Genomic DNA, 26,220 nt, shown 5'->3' on the forward strand with positions numbered 1-26,220 from the left:
TTTCAACCAATTCTTTTCCCTGTAACCATTACTTATAAATCAAATATTCAAGATTTCTATATTTTTATTAAAAACTGGAATAGTTTACAATTATAAGCTGTTCCTAAAACCATGTTCGTAGCTAACAATTCATTACCTTTCCCATTCCATGCCAATTAATGGTATAACCAATTATATAATTGGAGAGAAATCTTCAACTAATTTTACTATTTCCTAAAACTAATATAAATATAAGTAATATAATACAAATGAAAACAAACCTCTTTAAATAAATTGTAAAACCAAAATCATATTTAAATAAATATTTACCCAAACAATTTTCTTTATAAAATAACTAAAGTTTTTAACCGCGGCAGCCCAATACATTTCATCTTTATCCCCCACAGAAAATACCCTGCCAAAGCTTATTTTTTCGGTCAGAAAGCTACTTGATATTGCCGCATTTATTGATTCCATGTTTTCCTTCTATTCTTGTTTCTATTTGCAGCCAAACAGCAACGCAACGACGCATAAACGCTTAGTTATAAAAGTGCATTAAAATAGAATTTAATTTGTTCTTTTCCCTCCGTTAAAAGTGCTTAAATCTGTCACCATGTCGCGTTCAAGTAGTTTGTTTTTCAACTTGTCTGCTAGTTTAGAGACTAAAAAACTTAATTGATCGCATCGATTCAAATTCAAAAACAGCAGGCAGTAAAAAAAAGAGTAGTTAATATCATAACGCATAAAACCCATTTGTGAGTGCAAATAAAATAGAGGAAAAAAGGAGAGAATTGCAAAGACTGTTCCAGAAAAAGTGCAACCTTTTACATTCCGCATAGCTTTCCGGGACTAAACCCACACCCAAAATCCATATCTCCCTTCGGTTAAACTCACTTCGTGACTCCGGGTTAATCGCCTAATGGCAAGTTCGCTCAACAAGACGAGACACAGACGCAGACTGGCTGCGATCTCGTTCCTATCGAATATCTCGTTAGATGGCACCCATCGGGACACCAAATTCGGCGCAACATTCGGCAGCAGCCTGCTCTGCAACCAGAATAAGAACCCAACCTCGCTGGGACTCGGCTCAGGGGGCTATCATCCGCACTATCAGCAGCATCACCACCAGCGCAGCCACTCGGCCACGCACCACAACCACCAGAAGAGGCATCCGCAGCAGCCGCACCAGCAACATACTCATCAGCAGCAGCAGCAGCACAGAATCAGAATCAGAATCAACAGCAAAACCATACCCACCAGCAGCAGCAGCAGCAGCATCAGAATGGCGGTGTCCTCTGCTCACCGCTCCTCTGCAGCGCTGATGTCCACATGGGCATCGATGGCGGCTTCGGGCTGGAGGAGTGCACCGCCGGTGCTGGTGGTGCCAGCGATGGTGACGGGCATTTTAGTGAAACTGAAAATATGGGTCAATACCTGATGAACGTCCTGCCGGCCGCCGATCACAATCGCAGCTGCGTTGTGCCGGCCGAGAGACGTAACATAAAGCGACCGACCTCGTCGGGCCGTCAGAACCACCAGGTAACGGGCAGTGGCAATATGGGCATGATGAGCAACAAGCTCCATCATCAGCAGCTGGAGCAGCATCAGCAGCGACAGGCACGGAGCTGCACCGCTGGCAGCGGGGGATCGGGTGCCGAGAGTGGCAGCGATTCGGATAGCGTCAAGATACCGCTCAAGGTGTCCAATCTGGGCAGTGGCGGTGGCGTCGCCGGTGGAGTTGGCAACAGCAAGCTATTGCCACTAAGGGAACGGTGAGTCAACCAAGCATTACTTTATAAGCAATACAAAATACGTATAAACTAAGGTACAAAAAAGGAATCTCGGGAAAATGTTCAACCTTTAAATACTAATAATTTTTTAGTTATTCCAAAGTCTTACCTATCATCTATTTATTATTGTAAAGGCAGTTTTAATATCTGCCTAATAATCATAAATCTAAGTTTTATGGTCATCAAAATTCGGTTTAAATGGTTTTCTAATATGTAAACAAATCTCCGTACAAGCCTAAAGCTATGGCAAATCAATTTACCATACTATATATATATTTTTTTTTTTCGTTTTCCATATCTGAAAACTACTGCGCATCTGATTCCTTTATATATAAACTCTAAATATTCCCCATAAATCACCAAAAACGTTGCAATTAAACACCAAAAATTTCCCATTCCCAAGTTAAGATATAGCCGTGTTGCTGACCAAAAACGATATGACATGTGACGTCAAAGTGGCCAGCTTTTCCTAAAAGTTATTCCGCATTTTCTTCCTAAGAAATACGAGGAAAATTCTTTTAATTATACTGATTGGCTGAGCGGGCGAGAGAAATATGAATCATACCCCATAGATCAAGGAACTGTTGTTCAATTCAATTCAATTATTCTTTCCCTTGTATTCTCTAAACGTAAATTGAAATTTCCGCTTAAGTTTGCGTTAGCCAATTGACACTTGGTTTATAATTTGCTTACAAAAGGCTCAAATGTGATGAAAATACTGCGAAAACAAAGCGGAAAACGAGGCAGCTGGCTCTCACAAGTATTTATAAATTTCGATTTGTGATATTTTGTGACGCTTCCCGAGAGGCTGAGATGATTTTCATCACGTTTTCCATGCCTGATTTTGCATAATTGGCTAAAGAGGCCTGTTGCTTGCCAGTGAAAACGAAGCGGTGCTAAAAATAACACCCCAAAATAATATATATTACTTGGAAGGGGGTGTGGGAAATCAGCTTCATTCATCGACGTGTGCCAAGCTCAATTAACGTAAATTAGAGAGCGTGCCCAGTGCCTGCCGGCTGTTCAAACAATTCAAACAATTCAACGCAATTGCATGTTGTTGTATTGTTCGTTTAATTTTAAGCTTTTGTTTGCGGGCTGGAGGGGTTTTGTCACGCATTTAAACGACCTGTCACAGCCCCTCGACTGCTGTCAGCAGGTGAATCATGGGTGTTGTAGGTGTATATTATTATCTAGTAGCCTATCGAATCAACACGCAATGATAATTACGCAATGCGAAATGCGTGTGCCAATGAGACGCTCGTTAAATCCAATGCTTGGCGCATTTTCGCTCCTTAAACTTCCTTGAACCCTGCCGTTTTTCCTTGCCGAAAAGCTTCGGAAAATGCATTCCAAATTCTGTCCCTCAATTGAAAGCTTTCACTTGCAATGCCAGAGACAAGTTTCGTTGAACTCGCTGCGCTTTGACAAACTGACCTTGTTTTTCCGCAGCTTTGCAGTTGCGCTCGGCTAACGCTTCGGTATGAACGAGTATACATATATATCTTAAATATATATTAGCATTTTCGGTTTCAGTTTCGGTTTCTTTCACGGATCTGGGGGTCTGCTAGTGCCACTCAACTGGTGGCGGTGTCTAACCCGTTTTTCGGGGACTCTCTATTGTCATCGAAGAGTTGACAAAAACTTAGCTAAACTATGCAGTTGGCATTCAGCCAATTGGCTTGTCAGCAAACTGTCAGTGGCATTTGGTCAAACCATTTTTCCCAAACTAGATTAGCAATTATTAGAAATTAAAAAGGGTTTGAATTGAATTTTTGTCTTTATTTTTCGTATATCTCTAGCAATTTCTTGCTTAAAAATAGCTTAATTATAGTAAAAACAATTAATTGCTTAAGAGATCCAACTTGTGCCTAATATAAGTGATATAATAGTTTGTTTCTAATAGATTTCATGTACAAATTACTTGAGTAAATGCATAAAATCTAATAGATTTCATGTGTAAATCTTGATTTAAAACAATACTTCAATGATTAAATCTTAAATTGTTTCTTTTCGACTTATCTAGTGACAAGATGACCCGCAAGTATATTATACTGATAAGATTACGTGACAAATATCTTGATATATAACCATCTCTTACATTCACCTGGACAAAGATTATTTAATCTTTCGATAAGAAATCTCATTGACGTTTACAGAGAAACTTTTAGGGCCACTCTGATGTCAGATGATAGGAAAGACCAATAAAAAACACCTCAAGCACCTGATACAGTAGTAGTATTTTCCCAATTTCATGCATTCATTTAATAACTGTTAATTGCCAAGTCATTTCTGTTCTGAGTAACTTGGTGAATAATTACTGTTTGGGAAAATAAAACAAAAAGTATCCTAAGCTCGTTGTTATATTTCCTTTACAAATTCCAACGATCTCTCCTTTCCAAACGGCATCAAAACAAAATTATTTTGAACCTCAACAATATTAGTTTTTACCCACAAATCTCCAATTGCATTCACTACATCCGCTTCGGAATGGGTTGAATGGAAGCTCTGGCAGTGTCAGCACATCTTCAAATTGTCCAATTGTTGCAAATGAAAATATTTTGTTATTGGAAACTCTGGCATTTTGGTTGGGAACGGAAGATGAACATCTACGAAAAAGCTGCGCAGGCGCAAATAAAAAAGGGGGCAAATCTACTGCGACGCAATTTGAACAAATCAAAAACAAACTACTTATGTTCCTTTTTTGTTGTTTTGAAACCTGAGCTGTTTTTGTGGAGTTTCTGGTGCCGCTTGAATGGGGAACACGAAAGAGTGAGCCACGAAAACGTAAACAATTTTTTATACTTCATTCATATTATGCTGCTCTTTTTTTTCCTACCCTCTTCACAAAAAAAAGGTTGCGTCATGGCATTAATTTGATTTAATGCCCCGCCCTTTTTGGGTCCTCTGAAAGGCAACCCAAGGACTTTTAGCCGGCGAAACCTAAAGCTTGGCATTGGCATTGAACTTGGCCATGTCGAGCTTTCCAGGCCTCTCATCCTTACTGCGTAATAGCCTGCCTCCTGGCTCCTGCCTCCTGCCTCCTCGTCCAATGTCAATGTCAATGTCGGGTCTGCAAACCTGTCCAAACCCAGCATATCCTCCTCTCCAGCTCTTCCCCCCTCTTTTTTGTCCACTCCAACTGGGTAACCTTGAGGGCAGAGTTTTATGCAATCGTCGACGTAATAAGAACCGGTTTCCCTTGTTTGTTTTCATTTTTTGCCCAGCTACTTGTGCGTACACAAGAGATTCTAATCCTTGAAGCTTGAAAAAAAATACACAATATGTTTTCAAGGTCAGATTTCAAAAGGGGTTGTGCTCAGGCTTTGTGCTGAGGGGTTGGGAAATATGTGTGTCAGTGGTGCAAAAAAGAAAAAGAAAAACTTGAAAGCGCACAAAGGATGCAATTTGCAATGCATTTTAGTTTACATAACCAAGGATAAAGTAACCCTTGATGCTTTATTGAAGAATTCATGATTTCAAGAACTCAGGAATATTGAAAACCTTCAACATGTGTGAGAAAAATATAGTTGAAACTCTTTTTAAAAGTCTCAGAATCACATATTTTCCTCTCTGTATTTGCTAGCATCAGAACAATCAAATATAGACAATCATAAAGCTCGATTTCCATGAAGGCCTGTCTGTCTGCCCAGAAAATAAAGATAAGCAAGTCCCAAGTATGATAACACACAGATACTACTAATCCATTTTGCAAATAAGTCTATATACACATATATGTATATACATATATGTATATACATATATGTACTATATTGCAATTTCTTTGTTGAGTTCATTGCGCAGACTTCCCCAACAGCAAAGAACCCCACAGATAAAGACCGAGCACGTTTCTTATCGGCACAAACCTCAATGCTAATATAACAACTGCGACTTATTATATTTATTATATTTAAATATACACATGTTCCCACTCCATTCCCCACTATTATTATTTTATGTTTTATCTGGCCTTTTTCACAGTGGCTTTCGCTTCTCTGACTCGTTTATGACTTCCACTGTATTTGGCAAGTAAAGCGGTTAAAAGCGGATCTTTTGGGTTCTCTCTTGTCTGATATTTGGTTATTATTTGTTGTTATTTCCACTCTTGCCTAAGGTATTTTTGTATATAAGAAGGCGGACTTTGAAGTGAGGAATAAAGCAAAGTTGCGGATTTGGTAAAAAAAAAAAATTGAGAATTTTCCATTGTAGATTTCGTTAAAAGTGACCACAGTGGATGATTTTGTAATTTGATGTTTTTGTTAATTTAATTCTTAAATTTATAGATAATTAGTATACAACAACTTGTGAAATTTTATATAGATAAATAGCAAATAGGTTTCAAAATATATAATTTTCAGTTTCTGGCCAAGTTACCCCATTAATACTAATTTGGCTCAATCGAATTCTATATTTCCCTTGGTACTTCTTACTTTAAAAGTTGTTCATTTATCTATAAATGTTACTTATTTAAATGAAAGAATTCAATAATTCCTATTCTTAATACCTTATGTAAAAAAATCTATAAAATAAATATATTATTTCTTACCTCTCTTATTTACTTAACATTAAAAATGATTAAATCCGAATTAACCCTAACATTTTTCTTGCCTGGCGGAATTTGGAATTTTAGTCGCCTATTTTAGTATTTCCAATAAAGGTTATTTTTCTAAATATGTTAAAACCTAAATGTGGTATTGTTTGAATAAGTTTATTAACCATTAAATTAAATACAACCATTACTGCGGAATTTATACTGTAGTTTTATTATAAAGAAATATAGGCCAGTCAGAATATATAGTTTTCTATCAACACCACGTATGTCTGTAATTGTTTTATTTTTCTTTTTATCGACAGCCTTCAGTTGGACTTGTAAATACACATTTAGTTTTTTTGTTGTTGTTATTTACCTTATGTAATTAGCTTGGACTATGTAAACACAAGTCGCTCTCTCGGGGTTTGTTTTTTTGCGCGCGCGGTCAAAATCGCTAGCGTTTTTCGGCATTCTCCTTTGTGCTCCCTGTTTGTTTACAGCAGCGCGACGGCTATTCTTTTGTTACGGCTCCCTTTCCTAACACGATTATTGCTATTGTTATGTGTACACATACATACATATATAAGTGTATATGGTATATTGTTGCTATTTTTTTGCACCGCTTTCGACTGCCCTGATTGGGCCTCATCGAATTGCCGTGATGTGTTGCACCTTATCGAGAACAACACCGCTTTTCGTTCCGTACAGTTTGGTTCCGAGGCTAGAGAGAGAAGAGCGAGATTGATTATGGTCACGATGTGCGTCATTAGGTTTGAAGCACAGCAAAAAAAAAACAAATCTTAATCGGTTGGGCAATTAATTAACTTTAAAGCTTGAAAGGAAATTATATATGTTTAGCATTAATTAATATAGAAATGTGACATTTTCTAAGGTATTTTATAAGGAGGGATGGTAAAGGGAAAGGGGTACTATAGGAAAATTTAATTAAAAATCTATTTCGTGTCTAAAAATAATCAATAAATCTCATTAACTCAGTTCAAGTACAACTCTAGTATATATATTTTCCAGAGACACATTTCTGATACATATTTCACTAGAACCTCCTCTAATAATTAAAATCCAGCTTTAAATAATCATTGTAACAGAACATCTATAGCTCATTATTCTTTATCTCGTCCGCAAAGTCTTTATATGTCACAGAAATACACGAATTGTCATAAGTTAAGCGCTTTAAAGTGGTTCATTTTTTGCTTTTTGATTTTTTTTTTCTTCCAGATTGAACTTCTTTATGACTCCTCCATCTAGAGATGGGATTTCAGTTTGGGTTCTTGCAGATTTTGACCTTCCCCTTGTCTCGTTTCTCGTTTCTTGGTTATAGGTTTTTCTTTTTTAGGGAAAATATTGTAGTTGTTGGGCTGTTGTGACACTACTTTTTAGTTTTTTCCACTGGCTTCAGTATCTGAAAGGAGCACATTAGCGTGTCATCCACAGACATCATGGCACCGGCATTATCGAATTCGCCACAATAATTCGGAGCCGAAAAGACAGTGACCAGCTGACGCTTTGCAAAGAACTCGTAGCCATCCTCCACGACCTGATGGGCCCGGCAGATGAGATCAAAGTCGTGCTTCTGCAGGAACTTGGACACCACCTCGGCCCCAAAGGTGAAGCTGACACCGCGGTCGTTCTCACCCCAGCCCATGGTGTCCTTGTCCGGATCGGACCACAGCAGATCGCACAGCAGACCCTGATCGGGGACATCGATGGGTCGCATAATGCGCCGGATCTGGTCCATCGAGGTGAGATCGGGACTGAGCCCACCGTGGCAGCAGAAGATCTTCTCATCGACTATGGCAGCGACCGGCAGGCAGTTGAAACAGTCGGTGAAGGTCTTCCACAGCTTGACGCTGTACCGGCGCTTGCACTCGTCGTAGAACCCATAGATGCGATTGATGGCGGCGCACTCGTGGTTGCCCCTCAGCAGGAAGAAGTTCTCCGAGTATTTGATCTTGTAGGCGAGCAGCAGGCAAATGGTCTCCAGGGATTGCTTGCCACGATCCACATAATCGCCCAGAAACAGATAGTTCGACTCGGGCGGATAGCCGCCGTACTCGAAGAGGCGCAACAGGTCATAGTACTGTCCATGGATGTCGCCGCAGATCTTGAGTGGTGCCTCCAAGTCCAGCAGGATGGGTTGGGAGAGAAAGATTTCCCTGGACTTCAAGCAGAGACCCCGGATCTCATTCTCCAGCAGTTGGACGTTCTTGCCAGGACGTGCTCCGCGCACCTCCAAAAGTCGCGATATTATGCTATCAATATTCAGGACATCGCCCATTTTGCTGTCGTCGTCTGAGTATGTGGAAAGTGCCGCGAACTATCGGTTGGGGTGAAAGCCAAAACAGCTGGGGAATTTCTAGTTTGATTTTCAAATCTATTCGTGGAAAATACTTGTTCCAGCAACTAGTATTAAAATTATGAAAATTTCTCCAGTGTCCTTGCATTGAATTTAGAATTTAGAAACATAGCCAACTTAAAAAAATGGAAAAATTTCTAAACGAAGCTGAAATATCAATAATTTACTCTGAAATATATTTAAAGAAATATTTTTTAAGTTCTTAAAAGGTTTTCGCTTTGAAAGCGGTTTCCTAGCGTCTTAAAACAGTTTCCTAACGTCTTAAGAGCGGTATCGCAGCGTTTTTAGACGGTTTCCTAGCGGTTTGCAGGAGAATTCTAAGCGTTTTGGAGACGGTTTTCTAGCGTTTCGCATGCTGTTTCGCATGCTGTTTCTTAGCGTTTTGAAGGCGTTTTTTCTATCTTTTTCCAAGCGTTTTCCTCAGCTAATTCGTACTCTCGCTTTCCTAGAGTTTCGCCAGCCTTTTCTCAGCGTTTTGCAAACGGTTTAACAACGTTTTAAAAGCGATTTCATTCTGCGTTTTTGCAAGCTATTTTCTAATAATTTTGACAATTTCTTTGCAATTTTCTTAACTTGTTTTCTTATTTTCTTAGCGCTTTCCTAACGTCTCACACACTGTTTTCTAACCTTTCACAATCGCTTTCCTAGCGTTTTGTTTGCGTTTTCTTAGTATTTGAAAGACATTTCTGGTTTCATCTGCTCTTAGTTTTTAACAAAAACTTGTTAATACCAAAATTTACATATATTTGGGGGTTTTGTTTTGTTTTTAATTTATTTGTTTTTGTTTTGTTACTTTGAAGTGAGCTTTTAGCAATAAATAGCTCTGCTTAGCTAAGCTTTCAACTGCAAAATGTACAATGAAGACAGCCAGGCACGTGATGTGGTCAAATGGGAACTTATATAAGAAATGTACTCCCATTATTAACATCTGTTTGCATATATGTACATACACTTTATGAACATATAGACCGCAGCTGATAGCTAGTGCTACTGCTGATAAAAAGCAAAATTGACTCAGTTGACTTGATTGCACACACACTCCACAGACCACAACACTTATACTATTTAACAATTAAAAACAAGTGGGGAAAGGGAAGGGGAAGCAGAAGGGGTAACAAAGATAGCAAAAGTTTATTTATTTTATATTTCGATTTAGCCAGATTTATTTAACTTCTCTGGCAGATGCGAAAAGTGTACTTACTTAAGCTTTTAGTACCAGTATTTCGGTCAATATTAGCTAATCAAAGAGATTAGAGTACACTCTAGACGAAAGTCTAGCACAGATGGTATATGTACATATATGTATGATGAAATGTTATTTTGTTTAGATTGGGAGGCTGGCTAATTTGCTAAGTGATAAGGTTTTTATAAATATATTTACATTTAGATTAAGTAGACAGTTTTATATTTAAATTAAAGCTTATAATCTTTACATCTATAATTAATCAGTCACTGTAATTCGTACAAGTGTTTTATAATTTTAGAATTTTCACTTCAAGATTTCTTTATCAGAAGAATGTATTAATTAAAATAATTTTTAATTAATTAAAACTATAGAAGAATGATTAAACTTTATAATATTTTAAACAGTAAAACTAATATTGAATACCAGGGTTTGCTTTGAAAATAGATTATTTATTAAAATTAAGTGTGAAAAAAAATTATTGAAAGATGGTGACTTAAAAAACTAAATTATTTTCTAAAATTAAAAGTAAATAATAAAACCTAATATTAAATTTAAATTAAGTACATTTTCCTATAACGATTATATCTTTCAATTATTTGTACATACTTAGAAATCACCTTAAATTTCTATTTTCTAAAATTAATAGTATATAAACGAAATTTCAAATTAAATAATTTCTGCAAATACTCAGAATACACATTAAAATTGGCAAGTAGCACAAAATTATACACGATCTCCCAGAACACAAAATCTTCGCTTCGCTTTTAATTTCAAAGGGAAACCAGATGAATCTAAAGTACATTTGGTCTTTTTCTATTTTTCTGTTCCTTCACCAGAAATAGTCTCAGAACATTTTCAAACCACTAAAGAAAATTCCCTTTACCTTTTCTCGAAAACCCAAAAATACTCAGAAACACAATTTTTGAAAATTGATCAAAAATACTATTAGAATTGAAATACTGTTTGCATTAGGCTCAGGCGCACAGCTCTATCTAGTTGGTGGAGGTTTTCCAAAATAAAAAAAAAGAAAACTACTTGGAGTTGCAGTCGGAAACCTATACACACCTTCACACACTGAACTCTTATCACCTCGCACACGCACACACTCATTAGCGAGTCAAAGTCGATAAGTTGGACGAACCACAAACACAAAGCAAACGCACAAAAATAAATGTTTGCCGGCCCTTTTCCACACACACAGTACACATATACATATATATAGAAACATTTTTGGAGTCATCTTCCCCTTGGCCCTTGTATGTATTCCCCTCTCGTCCAACGACCCATCTTCACCGTCAGCTTTACATTTGTAAGCATGTAAAAATATATTCGGGCTGCTGCCTTCTGTGAGCCTGTTCAAATGCTCCAACTAATTAACGGGTTATGACAGCCTAGGCGCCACCTCCATCATCACAATGCCAAGGGTGGAGCAGGAGAAGGAGCTGGGCTGGAGTAATCCACTGGCCAAGGGTTGGGGTTCTTTTTGAGAAGCCACGAGGACTTTATTCAACTAATTAACGCAGAATCGTCACCTCAAGCACTTTTTTTTGGGGTGGGGAGCGGGAGTTTTCCCTTGGTTTTCCCTCTGCTGCTGCTGCTGCTGCTGCTGCTGCTGCTGCTGCTGCTGCTGCTGCTGCGCTGCTACTACTGCTACTGCTAATGATGATGATGGCTGTAACCTCGACCTAGACCAATTATCCCAAGGTAATCGGCCAGGCGCTCAGTTTCCACAAAGACGTCGTTGAGTTTAGTTGGCTAATTGACTTGTCGTCGTTGCTTTTATTATTATTTGTTGCTGTTGCTGTTGCTGCTGCTGCTGCTGGCATATGCCCTTCAACCGCACACAAACACACACATTCACACATGTTCGTTGCTTTTCGAGTGTGTTTTTGTGTGTTTTTGATTTCCAAAAATACACACCAGCAGCAGAGGCAACGATAAGCGATGCGAGCAGCCAGCCAGCCAGCCACTTTGATCGCCCTTAAAATGTGTAAAGGAAAATCGTTGCTGCTCAGTGTGTCTTAATTTCTGGGTCCCTGTGAAAATATCGATCATTGCATGAGGGGTGTGACGATGGAGCCCCCTGCTGCCTCAGCGGATCCCCAGTCAGAGGAGGGGAAGCACCAAGCTAGATAGATAGACCATCTGTCAGTGTTGATAGTTTGTAGGGTAAATGAAAAACAAAGAGTTTGGGTAAAGAAACCAAGGGATAGAGAAAAGTATTACATTAGAGAAATTAACTAGGGAATTATAGAATTTATTTGGGTTATTTTTTTTAATATTTTTTAAGGTATTTTAATAATAAACTATTATATAGTTGGCAGAAAAACATTCTTTGCTAAAGATTCATAGCTTAATAATGCTCATTAAGCCCTTAAACTAGCCACTGTGTTAAAAAATCTACAAATTCTAGTACATTTACTTTAAAAATTATTAAATACTTTCAAGATACTTTAAGGAAAATACATTTAAATTAAATTTGTATAGTAAATTATTAGGCTATTTGCAATAAATAAAGTTAAATAGTTAGCAATAAGCTTTCTTACTAAAGATTCATAGTTAAAATGTGCTCATTTAGGTCTGAAACTAAGTGAAATATTGAAAAATCTTTCAGTTTAAGTATATTTCTTTTATAAATCATTAAATATCTTTAAGATACTCTTTTATAACTACATTTATCTAGTCGAATAAGTGTTCAAAAAGCATTTTTTTGTTCGATTAACTAGCTAAGCCGACAGAGCTAGTCTCTCTTCGGTCTGGCATTTGTCATTGAATTTATAAATACCGAAAACGTATTTTTAAAGCAAGCAAAGAGCAGCAAAGCGGCGAAGCGCCTTCAAGGTCCAGCCCAACGCGGTTTTTGTATCGCTTTGCTGTTGCTCGTTTTTCACGCTACTTGAATTTTTGAGCGCCTGTTGCTCCTTAGATCGCTATGATTCTAACCAATCTCCATATGTTTCTCTCTTACCCACAGCACCTTCAGCAATGGGGCCAGCGATCAGAATTTGCAGCCGGAACGGAGGGCTCGTCTCAACACGGCGCCGGGCATGCGAGCGGGTAACTCCAACTCAAGCATTGCCGTCGGTGGCGGTCTGAAACGCACCTACGTTCTAAGCGGATCGAGTGTGAGCCACATAACCGATGACAGCAGCACGGAGAGCCTGACGCCGGCGGGTAATTTTGCCGGCAGCTTCCGGAGCAGCTTGAGCAAGTCGGTGCAGATCAGTGACAGTCGGAGGGGAACCTCTAGCCAGGCATTGGGCTTGGGCCAGGGACGAGATGAGCGTATGGTGCTGGTATCCCGCAAGGTGCCATTCTTTATATTCTCGGCGTTGCCCTACTACAAGGGAAAGAATGGAAGGTGAGTTGGTACTTAATTTAACTAATTGATAACAGAACTTAATGAGATGATTTACTATTTGCAGAGCTGAGTTCCGCAAGGAGGATCGTCGTCGTAGGAATCCTTCCACATCACGACCATTAAGTTCTATTAATGATGCTCCCTTCGATCCATTTGATTTGCTGGGCATACAAAAGGCCGAGAGCGGTCAGGTAAGTGTGCAATAAATAAAACGATTCTTTGAATTAAATATTAACCAGAGACTCTTCTCCTGCAGGACATCTCCTATGGCCATCTGCTGATACCCTCACGTCAGTATGAAAAGGAGCGCAAGAAGCATGGCAATGCCTCGGCAAATCCCTCCATCTTCGAGAATCAAATGGAGATCACGAGCACCGCGGCTCTCAAGAATCATGGCATTGCTAGGTTGGTGCCGGATTCCACTTCTGCTATATTGGATCTTCTCTTTCGTATCATTTTTGTTTAAAGACACACTTATTATCAGTTCCATTTTGTCATGCCCATGAACCATTCTAAACAAAACATTCATCAAGAATCATTTACGCATGGTTAGCCATACCGAACATATAGCTTTAAAATTAAAGTAAATTCCTATCCAATTCCGATCGAAAACTGTTTACATAATGCTTCTTTGTCCGCTTCTCGTATTACTTGGTAATCGGAGCTTCTTGCTTTTCCATTGTGTTTAACAACAACTCGAAAGAAAAGCTGACCAAGAACTACATAACTGACTCATTATGAGTGAAGCTAGCACATTTAAAAACTTTATATAATAGCGAAATCGCAAGTTACTTTGTATTTAGCTTGCTAGGCATAAATCGATGAACTGCGTTGTTTCCCATTGTTTTGGTTCGGTAATCGTTGACCCAAAAAAACAAAAAAAAAAAAAAACAAAATACTTTGAATACATTATGTGGCATTAACTTTTGCTAATTCATTTAACGCTTTGCACTACTTCGTTTCAGCACAAAAACCATAACCAAACGTCAAGGCAAATGGTAAATTTTGAAAACAGCTAATATGACAAAAAAAAAAAGACAGCGGCCTGACTATGGGGTGACCTCTGAGACTGGAAGAGCTCCATAGCTGGGTCCTGTCTGCCCAAATGCTTTAAGTCCAACTAACCAATATCACCTTCCTTCCCCTCCACCCACGGACACTGCCACAGCCACCCACCCACTCTCACACACATCCAACGAACAAAGAGCTTCAACTAACCTAATCCCGCCTTCTCACGCTTTACTCTCAATACTCTAAATGGGGGTTCTTGATAATGATGATTAATAATTAATACCTTAACTATCTGCAGGTGTTTTACGTATGAGAACAATAATAGGAATAGTGCGGCCAGTCCCACGCCAGACCTCAAGTTGGACATGGACATAGAGAGCGTTATCCTGGGCGGAGATTCACAGCGTGTAAGTTTTGCTTTGCTTTCTAAGAGATGCAAGTTTTTAATTTCTAATAATTCCCTTGCAGAACCAACAGTACTCGGCCAGCATCTTGGATGATCCGGAATTGATCGCCGGCAAGCATCGCACTCTGCTGACCTTCACCTCCTACATGACCTCTGTCATAGACTATGTTCGACCCTCTGATCTGAAGAAGGAGCTGAATGACAAGTTTCGTGAAAAGTTTCCCACTATACAGCTCACTCTAAGCAAGCTGAGGAGGTAATCTTTGTAATAAGTACATATAAAAGAGCTTTACTAACTCATTATCTCCTTCTCATCATCAGCATCAAACGAGAGATGCGTCGTATCAACAAGCTGGACTCCCGCATCGATCTGGTTACCATATCCCAGGCTTACGTTTACTTTGAGAAGCTCATCCTGGCCAATTTGATCAACAAGAGCAACCGCAAGCTGTGCGCCGGCGCCTGCCTGCTGCTCAGCGCCAAGATGAACGACGTGAAGGGTGATGCCCTCAAGAGTCTGATCGAGAAGACGGAGAGCGTGTTTCGGCTGAATCGCAAGGAGCTAATCTCCTCGGAGTTCGCCGTGCTGGTGGCTCTGGAGTTTAGCCTGCATGTGAACCGGCACGAGGTGCTGCCGCACTATCAGCGGCTGCTCTACGAGTCCTAGGACTGGCCCAAGCGCTACGCCGAGAAGAGTTTCCTGGCGGCAGCGCAGGCGGTGCAACAATTGTGTCGCAAGGGGAGTCGCAAGTAACCAGCGGCTATTTGTACTTAGCATACTTTCGGGTGTTGGGTTTTCAACGATCATTGATACTACTGCATAGACTAAGGCGTAGCTACATAAGATTTTTGCTAATGAGTCGGAAAGGAAAAGAAAAGAATGAAAAATCTTAACAACAACAAAAATACAAGTACTTATATCCAAATATCTTCCCTTGGCCCCAAAACGTTTTTAGACGCATAAGTGTTTATGTTTACATATATTTTCTTGGGTTTCTGTTATAGACATTTCAAAAATGAATAAACTAAAGTTAACCAAACACGAAACCGCTTTATGCATTGATAAGTTAACCGCTTATCAACCTTTTGCCTCGGGACTCGCGACTACTGTTGTTGTAACGTTCATTTTATTCAAATTTCCCAACAGAAGCGACGACGATCTGTGCCTGTTGCCGTTTGCTGTTGGCCGCATGACTAAAGCTAGCTAATCCGCCCCAACAAGCTTGAAGATCCCACCCAGCTGCGATATATGTACATATATGTGTACCCCAACCCCATTAATGCGCTTCGATTGAAAACGAATCGAAGGCATTCGATTTCCATACAGGGCCCATCAATCAGAAATCAATAAATAACTGACGATCGATTATTTGTCAGCGCAACAGGCGCCCAGCGACCGGCAACAGGTGCCCAAAAAAAAAACAGAGTTTTCTATATAGAAAATACAACGATAACCGAAAAATACGGGCCAACAACACACGTGCTGCCATATGGTTAGTGGGATCTCCAGGGGGGACCGAACGTGCCGTGCACATTGCCCTTTGTTCGGTTCTTCGTTTATATGTATGTATATTTGTTTTGTCAACTCTTTTGTGATAAGCCATTATGTTGTAGTTGTAAATAGCTGCTGGGAGATGGGGGAGCGTTTTGGGCTGCCAGCAAAACACAGAGGTCGATGCCGGCCATAGAAAGTATATATATATATATGTACATATATGTATGTATATAAATGTATGTAAAGATATGTATATGTATATGTGTAATGCAATGCAATCGCATTTAGCCGTTTTGCCTTATCAGCAGTATTTCATTTATTTCAGGTTTTGGTTATTTGGACTATTAAATACCCTGGCTTATATGGTTTAAATATATAAATTTTAGAATTTTATGAATTACTAGATATTTATGTATAAATATTATATTAACCATATTTTAATAAATTTGAATACGAGATATAGTAATAAACTGGTGGATCCAAATTAGTTCTTATGGATTTGTCATTAAAATCCCTCAAAACCATTTCAGTTTTAAACTCGAGCTTCAAGTTCACTTTCACCTTTTCCTGCCGTTATGTGTATGTATTATTATTCTTATTTATGTATAATACATAAATTATAATGAATATTTATTTGTTTTAATATTTATTTTATATATTATAATTATAGCCAAAACTAATGCAAAAGTTATAACAATGTTCACTTAATGTATTTAAAGGCTAGAAAAGACAAACTATTTAAAGGTGACAATGTCGTGACAAAGGGATTAAATTAAATGAGAAATTTGGCAGGTCTTGTAGATATTATCATATAATTTTTTGATAATATATTTTATTAAATTTATGAAATATAAATTTTTTTTTTTTGTTATGCAGAAAATATCGATCCCTTTAAATAATATACAGCTTTTATACATATTTAATATTTAATTTTTAAAGATATTTATAGATTGTTTTCTTGCGTGTTTATGTTTGCTTTTTTGAAAATAACTTCTCTCTGCTTAAATTTGGAAAAAAAATCAAGCTCCATTAAAATGTAATCATCTTGGGAGAAAAATTTAATTAAGGCAAAATGTTTGTTGGCCAGCTAAAAAAGCTCATTAGCGGAATTGCTTGCTGGCAGCGAGAGATACAATCTCGCATGGCGAATGACATTGGTGTCGTCCTCCTCTCTTCCTCCACCACCCACCCAGCACCCAATCCTCTCCTCCGTTAGCTTGTCACATGTAGCTGCATAATGAGAGCGCTCAAAACTAATTAACGCGAAAGCTGAGCCGGAACCAAAGGCATCGGCATCAGCATCAGCTCCGACTTCAGTTACCCTGCTAGAGAGTGACTCCTCCCCCCAATCAACCCCATCCGCACCCACTACTTCTACTCTCTCTCTCTTGGAGTGGAATGCTGCTCCATGCTCTGTTCGCCTGACATTCACGTCTGCCGCTCGTCTAGGCCACGGGTGTGGGTTTGGGTTTGGTTGGTTGTAGAAGCGAGCGGGGTTCAGTCCGCTCCCACCAACGTCGGTTTATTACTCATTAGCACGCACAACTGTCCGACTGCGGAAGCCAGCAGCAGCAGCAGCAGCAACAATAAACGGGCCACCGGCACGAGCGTCAAAAACTTTTGCAGCAACTTTAGCTCATTTATTAAGAACAAACATGCACTGGCAGAAAATAATTAAGGAACTAAGAAATAAACAAATTTACATAAATTTAAACAATATCTATTTATTTTCGAATATATTTTAGGATCTCCAATACAAGTTGCTTGAATTTGTGAATAGATTTTTGGTTAGAACTTCAAAAGAAAATTCAACTATGAAGGCTTTTTAATAATTTACAAATATTCAATAATTATTAAAAAAGCAAGTAATGTCACATTTCTTATGGGCTGTCATATTGGCTCTATAAAGAGTTTCAATTTTAATAGAAAGAATTTAATTAAATAATAATAATAATAATAATAATAATAATAATTAAACATTACATAACAAAATGTTTTAACTTTGAAAACTTGTAAGAAAAGAGATCTTTTTATTAGAGTTATTTAGCCAAAAATAAGGTAATTTCATTAAATATATGCCGGGATATTAAACCTAAAATTCCTAAAGATTCTTTACTGGAAAATTAATATTTAAAGTTCTCAAAATTGTAAACACATTTATAAATAAACACCTGCAAAAAAAATTACAAATTTACTGATATCATAATTGCAGAGCTCGCAAATAACTGTCGATATTGTTATGAAAATTACATAGCTCTTAATTACTCCCCCTTAAGAACCCTTATATTATTACCACCATTTTCTCTTAGTGCAAACAAACACACGCACACACGCTTAATGAAACGTAACTTTTTCATTAAAATTTCGTTTTCATTTATTAGACATTTGTCTGGATGCCTTCAGCTGGCCCGCCTCCCCCTTTGTCACCCCCTTCTGGGGTCACCCCTCGTACATCTTGGCTTTATCTTTGTGGCCAGGGTTCGTTAACAGTTGTTAGTTAGTTAGACCAGCTGGGATTGCCAAATACACACACACACACACACACACACACTAGGCACACACACCGTTCGCTGCTGGCACTGATTGGATTGGAAAGTTCTTTCTGCTTTTCCGGCAGCGGAGGGTACCCAGACCCAGGCCCAGGCCCATGTAAGGCTTCTGTCGACCCCCAGCATTGAACTGAGAGGGCCTGGCCTAAGCGGCCAATACACCATTTGCTGCTACTGCCGCTGCTGCTGCTGCTGCGTTTCTTTCGCCGCCGCTGCTGCTGCTGCTGGCTCTGCCACCGCTTCAGCCTCGGCCGGCGTCACAGTTGCCTGTCGACTGTCTGCGGTTTTCTGTGCGCCTGCTACTATGCGCCGAGTTAATTGGTTTGCAAACAAATTAACCATCGTGGGTGTGTACGTTTCCTAATTAGCAGCTTTTGTAATTAAATATGCCCGCAGCCATTCAGAGCCAAGCGATGGAAGGTGGGGGCTGAGCTGTAGATGGGGGGGCCTTCAAACTATGCGTGCGTTTGTGTTCCTGTATGTGTGAGTGTACAATGGCATAACGGTTCGCGAGACGACCAGTGGCGCCTCCTGCTGGGGTTGCTTGACAACCAAATGGGAATTCGAAAATGAGCCCCTCTTGGGTTATGCCTCTGCCAGACTGGATCCAGTGGAAGGAAGGAGAGAGAGAGAGAGGAGAGAGAGAGAGAGCAAAAAAGTAGGAGGAGAGGACAGGAGCTGACGGCACTCTGAAGTCCCAAATGAAAATGCATTTTAATTAGGGGTTTTTGTTGGGTTTTTGTTTCACGTTGTTGTTGCTGCTGCCGCTCGACTGCTTGCGGTTTCATTCATTAGTTGAAACGAACGAACGGAGCCGGGAAGCAGAGCCCCAAACAGGGTTGTCGTGTGTCCCAAAAGGGATTACGGAAGTGTAGTTTAAATTTAGCATTTAAATATTTTAAAATAGAGATCAATTGCCGAAGCTCTTAAAGTATACAGGGGTATAGAATTATTATTTCCTTTTTAAAAGTATTTTATAAGGATAGGATTAGGGTAGGATTGAAGACAGTAGATATTTTTAAAATAGATATTTAACTCCTACAAAATTACAATTCAATTATTATTCAATCATTATTCTGTATGTTTCACTGTTTCACGGCACAGAAATTAGCTGATCCTTTTAAGCAGCACATTTCCTTTACTCCTTTTTGAACAATTTAAATTCTGAAATGTTAAATATTGAAATACTTGAAATATTGTCATTAATCCCTAAAACCTCAAGTGAAAGGAAAACTATACTGAAAAATATAATATTAATATATTTAATTAAGCTAACACGGCAACAATCCTGACAACCCTAAGCGATAAGCCATCCAAATGGGACATTGAGAAAAAAAAACAGAACCTGGTCGGTCAGTGAGCGGGGAGTAGTTGAGGGACCCCAAAGGGGGCCTGGGGACTTGGGAGGGCGGCACGGCTTTTCGGGGGCCCCAAATGGATGCAGAGCACCCGCAAGTTTTTTTTTGCCATTCATTATGAACGTCGTCGCTGTAGTTGTTGGCGCTTTATTCCGTTGTTGTTCAATTGAATCGGAGCTGGTAACTGGAAAGCCGGTAACTGGTAACTGCGAGCAGCGGCAGCGGCAGAAGGAGAAAAAAAGGGTCCAATTAAAAAGCCACAACAATTAACGAGCCAAGTGAGTTAACTTGGCATAAGTGGAATTTTAATTGGCAACACGAGAGAGAGACGGCTGGAGAGAGAGAGCGCGAGGGCAGAGAAGTGGAGGAGCCGAGTGACTTGCCGAGTGCCGATAAGTGCAGTGGGCGTCAGGGGGGTGCAAGAGATGGTGAATGGGAGAGTGCGACGACGACAGCAGGAGGCTGAGCGAGAGTGAGAGGGAGCTAGCTAGCTCGTTAGTCCCGGAGTAGTTAAGTAAATGAGCATTTTGTTTCACTAATGAACACTAATGAATATGCCAGAGACAGCACTTGGATTAAGCGTGCCTGGCCTGTGTGCGTGTGTGTGTGTGAGTGCCAGTGTGTATGTGTGTGTGTGTGTGAGGCCTTTTGTTGGTTCGGGGTTTTGTGTTGTTAATTAATAAACACGAAGGCCCGCAGACCCCGGGTCCCATTGTGCCCTGGTATATGTGTGTATGTGTGTGTGCGCCCAGTTTTCAAGGGGTTAAAATAAGCAATTAGTTGGATTTTCGACTAGGCGCTCAGCAAATGCGCAGACGTCGAGGCCGGCTAACGAAAACGAGCCAGGCCAGGCCATGCCAGGCCATGCCAGACCATGCCAGACCATGCCAGGCCAGGCCAGGCCGTTCTGCTCTTCCATTCGAGCCGAAATGAGAAAGTTTCAAACTGCTGCTGCCGCTGCTGCTTCTGCTTCTGCTGCCGGCGTTGCTGTCTCTTCTTCTAACGAGGCAGCGGCGCAGGAGTTAACCGCAGGAGCGAGCGGGCGGGGCGGGGAGAGCGGGGGAGGTTAGGTCGGCGATGGTCCACGGCGAGGGAGTCCAAGTCCAATCCCGCAGGTAAGCCAGCCACGCATCCACATCCAGCAGGAATGCGAAGCAGGAGGCGGACACCCAAAGGAGCGGCACTGTGAAAAAAGAATCATTAAGAAAATTAAATAATTATATAACTTATAAACTATATACTTAATATATTTTATATCCCAAGATAATTAAAGTATAGTTTAAGAAAAATAAAATATAAAAGACAAAGAGAAAAAAAGATATTTCCATAATCTTAAACCAAATAATCAATTTGTCTTACTACATTTCCAATTAACATCAATATAATATTTGAAAACACAATCGTTTAATTTACAATTATTATAATATTGGAAACAGATTCAATGAAATTACTTTGTTACTTAATTAATCAATTACAAAACTTTTTCCATAATTAAAAGAAAATATTAATCCATACATCAATACATATTTCAACTTTATTAAATATGATTTCTATAAACAATTAAATTTCTTAGATTGAAATGGGTATTTTTTTAATGAGCTTAGCCCTGATAATAAAAAACAAATGTTTTTTTCTAGATTTTTAACTAAATAAATATTATTAAAATAATTTTAACAATTTATAATTTATTTTAAAAATAATTCAATAATTTTTCTCAGTGTATCTTTCTATGTAGGAACTGCTGTACGCCTGCTGTCAGTGCAAAGCTTAATTGGCAAAACTCTGATGAGACTAGCAATTAGCATGGACACGAACCAACGTCGGAAATGAGTAATGGCCCAAAGGCAGTCATAACTTGGCTTGGAATTGTTGGGAAGGGTCAGGAATGTGCGCGATAAGATTTGTGGGTGACTAGGGCTTGTCGCAATTTAATTATTTTATTATAATTTATTGCAGTTAAAAAAAGATCACATATATCAAAGTAATTTCAAAAGTTGATGAATTATAAACCCTAAACTATATAACTTTACAAGTCGAAACTATATATCGGCAGTAAAAAGCAAGGGATTGTAGTCAGAATATCCATCTAATCCAATTTTAATAACAAACAACCCTATAAGGTTCTGAGTAATAAAATGCTAATAATTGCAATGCCTTTAAAGGTTATATAAAGTGCCTTCTTGTACGAGGAAGCAATATCTCATTTATTGTAGATTACTTATTTATTATTTCCACAACTTATCTACAGAAATAGATCGGCAAGCTTCCCAAAATAAATCACATTCTAATTGCGAAACACCTCCAGAACAAGTCTGTTTTGCTGCCGGCTCTACAAATGATTCATATAAATCTGCTCAAATCAAGATATAGATATATGTACATATTTATTTACATAAGACACCTATGACAGCTAGGCCACCGCCATAACTCTCCGGCAGAGCTTGGGGCCGGGATCTGCGCCATTGAGCTGCCAGACACGATGACTTTATATGGCCAAGCCGAGCGCCAAGCGACGCGCCATTGTCTGCCACCGAACGAAGTGCGAACCTGCGGAGGAGGCGACCAGGAACTACACTGAGGAAAAATGGGTGCTAGTACTGGAATTTATAAATACAATTTAAGGGGGTGACAGGGAAGGATATTATGCAATTAGAGTTTTAAAGAAGGACCTGGAGCAACACAGAAATAATATAGGACTTAACTGTGGAATTCATAAATAATCATTGGTAACTTAATAAATCTTACGAAATTTTCTAGAAGCAGATGGGAATTTTAGGTATATAAGGAAGGATTACAGCTTTGTCTCAATGATTATTATTATATATAGTTAATGATGGAGAATTTGTGTATAAAAGCTTGCTTAGAAATATCTAAATTTTAGAATCTAAATTTTTCTAAAGATAATGTGCAACTACCACCTAAACAATATAATAATTATATATAAACAAGGTTAACTGACGAAATATGGATAATATATGTATGTAACATAATTTAGGCAAGGTTTACATCTGTGTAAAAATTAGTTTGGAAATTTTAGGTAACCCGGAATAAAAAATGCCCAGAATAGATGATACTGTTACTATATAGCATCTAATAGTTTACCTTGATCAGTGATCATATGAACGAAAGTACTATTAAGTCAGTATAAATATAACTCTTCTTTGATCAGTAATATTTTCCTACCGTGTCACTGTGATAGTGAAAGTGGTAAATAATATAGTTTATTTTTAATACCTGCCTTACTACTACCCAATTTCTCTCAGTGCCCGAACCCGTTTGTAGCTGTCGGAAGAAACCGCTCTGAGACTCACGCCCTGACGTCAGCGATTCAAAATATCCGCAAGTAAATCGCGGGGGTCGGCTTCTGCTGCTGCCGCTGCTCTCTGTGGCAAACAACCGATCATTTACATGACAAGTTTTTGTTTTCTTATTGTTTATTTGAGCTCAAACAAGGTGAAATCATATTTTAGAATACGATCCGCTCGAAAGCAACTCAATCGTGTTTGCAAGCGCGCCGCGGAAAGATCAACCTGACTTGGCAATATATCCGTGAATAAACAAGAAACTCAAATCCAAGATGCCGCTGCGCAGGAAAGAGGACTATATCCCCATCAAGTGCGAGGGTTGGAACGGAAAGTTCGTCTATCCGGATGGAGCTGTTAACAATGTGTCCAAGATCCGCCGGCAGAACCAGAATGTGACCAACACCAACAACTTTTACGGCTTCAACACGGAACCTATTGTCCTGCCCACCGAATGGGATGGCACCTTTGTGAAGAGCGGCGAGACCCGCCTCAAGCAGGAGAGGAATCGTTCGGATGATCAGGACTATTTCGATTACAACACGGAGCCCACGGTCCTGCCGCCGGTGTGGAGCGGTGAGTTCGTCACCGATCCCAACGATGTGCGCATCAAGCCGGAGCGTAACTTCTCGGATCCCAGGGATTATGCCGAGGCAGCTCGGTTCAAGTTGGTCAAGAACTAAACCCATATTCGATCCGATCCGATCCGATTCGATCCGATCCTGTACAACTAACCCAGCAAGTTGTGTTTGTTTTGGTTTCGCATTGTACCCTAACCTAAGCGTTTGTTGTATTTAATTATTATGATATTTATTCGTATGCTTAATAAAACCGTAGAAAACAAAGTTCAAATCAGACTCTGAAAAGCTAGAAAGTTCCATTTTGTGACTTGGTCGGCAATCGGTGTGGGCGACTCTACAGATTTAGTGACCTTTTATGGACAATAATTTGATCGGGTTTGCAAATTCACAATCAATAATTATAATATTTGTAGAGAACAACAGCGATTCATTGATTTGTCATGGCCTTTTACGAACTGGAAGTAAAAATGAGTATTATTTACAATCTCTGATACTGCAATATGTATTTTCATTGATTATAACGTGTATTTACTTTTGAAACACAACTCAACTTGAACTTGCAACTCAAACAAGATAACATAAACCATGAGAACCCTCTCATAATAATTAACAATCCATGGTTATGTTGCTCTAATTTTTTTTTTGGTTTCTAAGAAATTCACGTTATTTTTTTTTTTTGAATAAGCTTTCTGTTTGCAAATATAATTATTTCTGAAACTTGCGCAAATATAAAAGACACGATAAGGGGTAGATTCAAAGAAATTCTGGGGAATCACGCCACAGAAAACACTTTGAGAGCCTTCAAAGAACTTAAGATAATTCCACATTGTAAAATATAGAATGAAATTTTATTATATACAAAAGCCAATGCTTAATGGGGAGTCACAGTTTTTGTATAAGGGAAAACATAAGCCTGATAAGAAAGCGCTCTTGGGTAGAGTCTATATAAAGGAAGTTGCCTCGACGGCATCAGTTCACAGTCAAGATGCAGATACCGAGGCTTCTTTGTGCTGCAATTATTGCAGGAATTTTGGGTTGTGTCCTCACCCAGGCCACGGATGTCACCGATTCCCTTGAGGGTTATATACACGAGAATCAGCGGCAATACGATGACAGGTTGAAGCTCTACGAGGATCAGTTGGCCAACTTTAGGAACCTGTTTGCCAAGCAATTGGAGCCCATCGATGTGCAGGCGGACTCCATGCAGCTGAAGCTGGAGGAGGCTTTCGATCGCCTGGGACCCATTGCTCAGATCGATTCCTGGACCAGGCAGTGCGTCCAGAACTATAGCTCCGGCCTACCAACTGTCAGCGTGGCCCGGAAGTCCTTGGCCAATTGCAAGGGTACAATTGGCACCATTTTAAGTCCTGCGGAAAACACCCTAAACTTGCTAAGGACTCAGTACACGAAAACCTTGGTGAACGCTTTGGCCAGCTGTGTGAAGTATTATTCAACCAACAAGTTGAACTACACCATGTGTGTGACCAATGCAGTGAGTGTTGTCTCTTCTTAAAGTTCATTTAAATAATTACTAATTCAATATATTTGCCCTTGCAGATAAGTGATACCAATAGGTATACCATAACCAACCAGAACACCTTCAATGCCAACTTAAAAACCGCCGAGTGCTCGGCCAACGAGAAGATCAGAACCTCCTGGCAATGTACCTTCAAGGAGGTGTATTCCATGACTTCCAAAGTGGAAGTTGCCGTGAATCTTGTGGACACTTGCATTGAACAAAGGACTATTTGTGGCTCGTCTTCCTGTCTTCCCAGCTGTTCTCATGTCAAGTTCATAGATCTGGCGGGTATCCGGGATAATTCCACCATCGCAAATCCCTTTAAGGCAGTATCCGCAAACATGGAGTGCCTGGAGTTTAGGTTCTATTAATGAAGAGGGGTCTTGAAAGTGAGCAAACAGATTCAGTTTGATGGAAATTTATATGTAAATTGTTATTCTAATCTTAACTTGAAAAGATAAGACATGAACTTATAAAAATGCTATTTTATGCTGTTTAAAAGATTGATTAAATTTTTCTTGTTATTTGTTTATGATAAAATAAATTGCATTGTTTTCTAATAATCTGTAAAATTAGTTTGAAACTTTAATATTTATTTAACAACACTAAGATCGTACTTTTTAGACAATATACTAACTGTCTAGGTTACTCTAGAATTACTCAGACTTTAAACTGCCCATAAAAAAGTATATATTTAATCCCATGTTAAGGGACTTAAGGGACGAATTCTATGTACAATTTTTTAAATTACAATGGTTACAATTTGAGCAACAATGGT

General features: G+C 39.1%; 3 protein-coding genes and 1 pseudogene across 4 annotated transcripts; 3 read left to right on the forward strand and 1 right to left on the reverse strand.

The window, feature by feature from the left end:
* Nucleotides 1-493: 493 nt before the first annotated feature.
* On the forward strand, nt 494-15,678 carry LOC110189277 (uncharacterized). Its single transcript, XM_020959298.2, is given in 9 exon segments — nt 494-1,195; nt 1,198-1,751; nt 12,835-13,221; nt 13,286-13,412; nt 13,478-13,626; nt 14,187-14,219; nt 14,531-14,639; nt 14,701-14,894; nt 14,960-15,678. Coding segments are annotated over 9 exon segments (2,196 nt in total). The 5' UTR covers nt 494-898; the 3' UTR covers nt 15,306-15,678.
* Nucleotides 7,297-10,882, reverse strand: LOC110189278 (serine/threonine-protein phosphatase alpha-2 isoform pseudogene; annotated as a pseudogene). The gene has a single exon (XR_015272872.1). The product of XR_015272872.1 is annotated as a serine/threonine-protein phosphatase alpha-2 isoform pseudogene (transcript).
* Nucleotides 15,679-23,617: 7,939 nt separating the features above from the next.
* LOC110189597 (uncharacterized) lies at nt 23,618-24,208 on the forward strand. The gene has a single exon (XM_020959730.2). It carries the CDS (start codon nt 23,618-23,620, stop codon nt 24,023-24,025), a length of 408 nt encoding a protein of 135 aa, XP_020815389.2. The 3' UTR covers nt 24,026-24,208.
* A 150-nt stretch (nt 24,209-24,358) lies between these two features.
* On the forward strand, nt 24,359-26,014 carry LOC110189333 (uncharacterized). The gene is made up of 2 exons (XM_020959376.2): nt 24,359-25,415; nt 25,481-26,014. Exons 1-2 carry the CDS (start codon nt 24,909-24,911, stop codon nt 25,811-25,813), a joined length of 840 nt encoding a protein of 279 aa, XP_020815035.2. The 5' UTR covers nt 24,359-24,908; the 3' UTR covers nt 25,814-26,014.
* Nucleotides 26,015-26,220: the final 206 nt, after the last annotated feature.

This window comes from Drosophila serrata, unplaced genomic scaffold, assembly GCF_035046125.1.
Source record: "Drosophila serrata isolate PLE 108 unplaced genomic scaffold, ASM3504612v1 contig_347, whole genome shotgun sequence".
Classification (NCBI taxonomy): Eukaryota; Metazoa; Arthropoda; class Insecta; order Diptera; family Drosophilidae; genus Drosophila; species Drosophila serrata.

Bases quoted from the DNA above. Each gene is read 5' to 3' on its own strand.
- LOC110189597 (XM_020959730.2), top strand. From the start codon at position 23,618: ATGCCGCTGCGCAGGAAAGAGGACTATATCCCCATCAAGTGCGAGGGT.
- LOC110189333 (XM_020959376.2), top strand. From the start codon at position 24,909: ATGCAGATACCGAGGCTTCTTTGTGCTGCAATTATTGCAGGAATTTTG. The intron at 25,416-25,480 runs GTGAGTGTTGTC...TTGCCCTTGCAG, and splicing joins CCATGTGTGTGACCAATGCA to ATAAGTGATACCAATAGGTA.